Below are 4,680 nucleotides of genomic sequence, written 5' to 3'. Positions count from 1 at the left end.
CACCGATCCTCCTGTGAAAACAAAGTTTGGTTACCACATCATCATGGTTGAAGGCAAAAAGTAAATGGACTGAACAGCTTTTGCATTTGATTAATCTGCAACACAGCATTTTGCGGTCATGGAATATTGGAATTTTTTAATATGACCATGTGAATAGCAGCCAATAAAATTGATCTTAATGAGCAAACTGTTTTGATTAATGTTTTTTTTACCCACAAATTTTGTTGTAGCATCATATTTGGGGAAGTCGTGGCCTAATGGTTAGAGAGTCAGACTCGTAACCCAAAAGTTGCAGGTTCGAGTCTCAGGTCCGGCAGGAATTGCACAGCGCTCTCTTCCACCTTCAATACCACGACTGAGGTGCCTTTGAGCAAGGCACCGAACCCCCAACTGCTCCCCGGGCGCCGCAGCATAAATGGCTGCCCACTGCTCCGGGTGTGTGTGTGTTCACGGTGTGTGTGTGTGTGTGTGTGTGTTCACTGCTGTGTGTGTGTGTTCACGGTGTGTGTGTGTGTGTGTGTGTGTGTGTGTTCACTGCTGTGTGTGTGCACTTAGGATGGGTTAAATGCAGAGCACTAATTCCTAGTATGGGTAACCATACTCGGTCACATGTCACGAATATTTCCAATAAGTCTTACTGATGCTGTACTGCATAAGTACATTTTTTTAAACTACAGAACAAGAATATTATATTAATATTACATCCTGAATTATATTACTACCCTGAAACACCAAATACATGCTCCTACTTCACAGTCTAGATTCTAGATTAGGATTTTACAATTCGCTTTTTACCATTATTTGCTTATTATTTATTTGTTTCTGATACTACAGAACATGAAATGTGTGTCTTAAGTGTGTTATTGCTAATATTATCACTAGAACTATTATTGTCGTGACCTGAAGTGCACTGGCAGTAACAGGAAGTCGCTTTTGCTTCATTGTCTAGACTACTATTGGCTGAAAAATATGGAGTCAGATGACGCAATATTTCCGGGTGTGACAGCACGCGCTGGAGGTAACTGCCGGTCATTGCGCTCGGCAGCGAGAGACTCGAGCGCCCGATCCGGCTGTGAAGAAGGTAAGAGACTAAAAGCCGGGGAGAGACTACATTACTGTAATCTCTCACCTCAGTGATGCTTAACGAGGGGATTGTTTTTCTTTTTTTTTTTCTTGTTTACTGCGACAACTTCATAGATGGCTGAAAGAGATAAAGGGGACGCTAGCTGGCTAACAGCAGGCTGTTTCACCACATCTGAATATTACACGTCATTACTTGGTCTGAATGAAGCTTAAAGTGTGTAAATATTGTTTTAATACATGATGAGTTAATGTGATGGAAAAGCATGTCTTGGCTGTGATGATGATGCGTTTGACGAAGAGCGCCTTCATCATCATCATCTTCTTCTTCTTCATCACATTCAAATGATCAGACTAGGCGGAATAAAAGAGCTGTACCGGGTTCCATTAATCAGAGAGATCTGGGTGAAGTCGAGCGTTTCATTGATCATAACGAGCCATTTCCACAGTGATGGACTGAACACGTGTAGCTGCGTCTCGAGTGCTAGAGCCGAGATGGCATTTTGAATTTCTACAATTGTATCGGTTTTATTATCGAAGATTATTAGATCAAGTCCCCTTTATTAATGTTTTCTGACATGTCTAACGTTATCTGACCTTTAAACCTACATGTTACAGATAGTTAGACTTTCTAAAGTGGAACTGGCATGACAACATCATCAGTGGGTTATGTTAATATTTGTATAAGAACTGCCACTCAGTAGCATTATTGATGTGTACTTTGAAAGTGTACGTTCAGGTCAACCTGACACAAGGTCTTGTCCTTTTAGTAAACAGAGGTCGGTTTGTAAAAGATGATGATAAATGCTACAAAGATAATAGGATCTGATCCAGGATCCAATCAATCTATTCCAGTCCGCTGTGTGTCCACCTGCTTAAGATCTGACCCGGGTGAGCTGGAGGGATTGATATCATTGGCTGTCTTCTCAACTGACCACTCTCACCAGGCTTTAGGGTTCACATTGAGTATAACCTTTGTACAGGGCAGATTAAAAAAAAATTGCACCAGTCAGCCAGCATCAACATTTGTCTCTTCGTAAGTTAATTTGTTATTAGGTCATGTAATTACCTTTGGAAGAGCAAGGGAAGAGCTTTCATTAATTCGATATTCCTAGAGTAAAGGTACGTGAATGAAAGTATATGACATTTAATTGTAGATACTCCATTTTTCCTGTTTTTACATTAGATGATGGTAAGGGTAATGTTTTTTAATTAACACTGTTAAATGCTAATTTGAGCAAATAGTAGTGATGTCTAAATTCATTTATAGCATTTCAAATTTGAGTTGATTTGAGTTTTTATACCAACATTTTTTATGAATATCAACAATTTATTGATTATTTACCATAACATAAAAATCATTATAGACTTATTGCCAGAATTTTAAAAACGCTGGATCCGTAATGTGCGTTATATTTGTATCAGCTTTGTCCAGTAAAGTTGGTGGTCTTTCTTACACTTATAATTTAATAACAGTGTTAAATGTTCTATTTAGCAAATCACAAAATGAATAACTATGTGAAACATTCAAATCTTGATGTCTACATTCACTACTAGCATTTAAAAATGGTTTATTTTTTAGTGTTTTTATTTAGACAAAAAAAGTTCAGAAATTACATTTCGGCCTCTAAAAAAGCACTAGTTGACCAGTAGGTGGTCTTTCTTATATTAGAATAGCAGACTTTTGTTTTGCTCAATCGGTGAACTTCATATCAGGTTGTGGATTGTGTCAACATCACATGCCATTTCGCCAGAGCTGATCACGACTTGATCTCTGTACCAAACTATTGTTAGCATAAACAAACGAGAGAGATTACTAGCTGCCATAGTAAGGGGGCTTTGGTTATCTGCTGTTATTGAGTGTCTGCCTGAGTCAGTGGACTATGTCTTACATTAACCTTCTGCCTTTAGCTCATACTTTTGCAACAGACCCCTGCAGTTGGTCACACTCGTCATCACCGTCAGTAAGGACTTGTGTTTAGAGGGATCCATTTTCATAGACAATGCACAGCTTGGCAGCACAGTAACAGGACGATGAAAACCTATGTAAATTGTGTACTGGTTGTAACAGAAGTGTTAAGGTGATGTTGTTCCTGTTGTATCCATTTATGGGCAACTCATTTCTACTTCCTTAATCTGACACCAGTCATGTGATCAAGAGATGACCTTTATCTTCATGACTCTTGAAATAGTTATCTTAAGCCAGAGGTCACTTACGTGGCTAATGACAGAGATAAAGTCTTTCTGCTAAACTCAATGAAACAGATTTCTGTTAATTATTTTGGGTGTTTCCTTTGAAATCTAACCCATGGCCTTGGCATTGCAGCAACTGGAACAGTAGATAGAACAAGTGTGTCAAGTTTCTTCTATGACGTTAATAGATGTGTGGTAATATCATGTAATTTTGTTCATCAGTCCACCCTGTCTTTAGGCTAGGGCAGCCTTCGCAGGATGTTTGTGACTTTATACTAGTCGTTAATTGAGAACCAGAGAAACACTATTCTCTGGCCAGGAATGTGTCTTTTCTGTGGCACATGTGACCAAGCCTCGCTTGTCCCATAAACAGAATACAGACTGTTCCGCTTGAAGCCTCAAACATGTTTTTCTCATAGAAATGTCTCGTAGGTTTGTGTTTTAGATGAGTACACTTGAATAACATGCATTCCCTTTGATTGTGATTTTCATCAGGTTGCACATTTTGGAGCCACATATTGGACTCTTTCCTTATCTTTCTGAACTTCGATCCTGGGATCCTCAGTTGGACACAGGGCAACAACAAACTCGCTCTGTTCCAGGCTTCGCCTGATCCCTTCCATCTTTCAGTCCCCTTCAGCTTCTCAGCAGACGTGCGTCTGAACATGGACCCGAGTGCCGTTCTCTTGTTCCCAGTGCATGCAGTAGTATGGCTCTACTCCCTCTTGAGCTTTCTACCATGGTACTTCCTGACTGGAGCCCAGAAAAAGAAAGCCCTGGCAAAGAGAGTCAAATCCAGGTCAACCACCGGTCGGGCTGAAGGGCCGTATCGAGCCGTGGATCGCTTCGACTCCCTGGTCACGGAGGACTTTCCTGGAAAAGACACCCTAGATAAGCTGTTTGACTATGCGGTGGAGCGTTTCGGAAAAGCGGACTGCCTGGGAACCAGAGAAGTTCTGAGCGAAGAAAATGAGACTCAGCCGAATGGGAAGGTCTTCAAAAAGGTACATCCTCCTCGGACATATTCTGTACGGCTGTGATCACAATGCAAGCCAAAGTGTCCAATTCTAATTTTCTGCTTTAATCCAATTCATTTAGTGAGGTTGTTCACATGACCTTTGTAATTTAGCTTATATCATGCGCTGGTCTAAACAAGTGACTCTCCTAAACTGGCCTGTGTGCATAAAGTATGATAATAGTTACATCTTAAACAAATTTTATTTATAAATGTGCCCAACTGTTTAAAGGTTTGGGGTCGTAAGATATTTTTGTTTCTTAAAAGAAGTCTTTTACTCTAACCAAAGCAGCATTTATTTAATAAAAATACAGTAAAACGGTAAAATAGTGAAATATTACAATTTGAAATAACTGTTTTCTATTTTATTATATTTTAAAATGTAATTTATT

General features: G+C 39.5%; 2 protein-coding genes across 2 annotated transcripts in view; both read left to right on the top strand.

Annotated features, from left to right (window-relative positions):
- Nucleotides 1-224, top strand: part of LOC107576962 (peptidyl-prolyl cis-trans isomerase NIMA-interacting 4-like) — a 7,313-nt gene extending 7,089 nt beyond the window's left edge. Inside the window, exon 3 of the mRNA XM_016263080.1 lies at nt 8-224. Within this exon, the coding sequence (XP_016118566.1) occupies nt 8-64 (57 nt within the window). The 3' untranslated portion in view covers nt 65-224. The remainder of the gene's footprint in view (nt 1-7) is intronic.
- Nucleotides 225-989: 765 nt separating this feature from the next.
- Nucleotides 990-4,680, top strand: part of LOC107576961 (long-chain-fatty-acid--CoA ligase 4-like) — a gene marked incomplete at its 3' end in the record, with an annotated part of 6,363 nt that continues 2,672 nt past the window's right edge. The window contains exons 1-2 of the mRNA XM_016263079.1: nt 990-1,081; nt 3,769-4,277. Coding sequence (XP_016118565.1) covers nt 3,939-4,277 — 339 coding nt within the window. The remainder of the gene's footprint in view (nt 1,082-3,768; nt 4,278-4,680) is intronic.

Source organism: Sinocyclocheilus grahami, unplaced genomic scaffold (assembly GCF_001515645.1).
Source record: "Sinocyclocheilus grahami isolate Dianchi unplaced genomic scaffold, SAMN03320097.WGS_v1.1 scaffold4723.1, whole genome shotgun sequence".
NCBI classification, from domain to species: Eukaryota; Metazoa; Chordata; class Actinopteri; order Cypriniformes; family Cyprinidae; genus Sinocyclocheilus; species Sinocyclocheilus grahami.
Note: the sequence above shows the minus strand (reverse complement) of the source record. Positions and strands in the feature narration are given on the sequence as shown.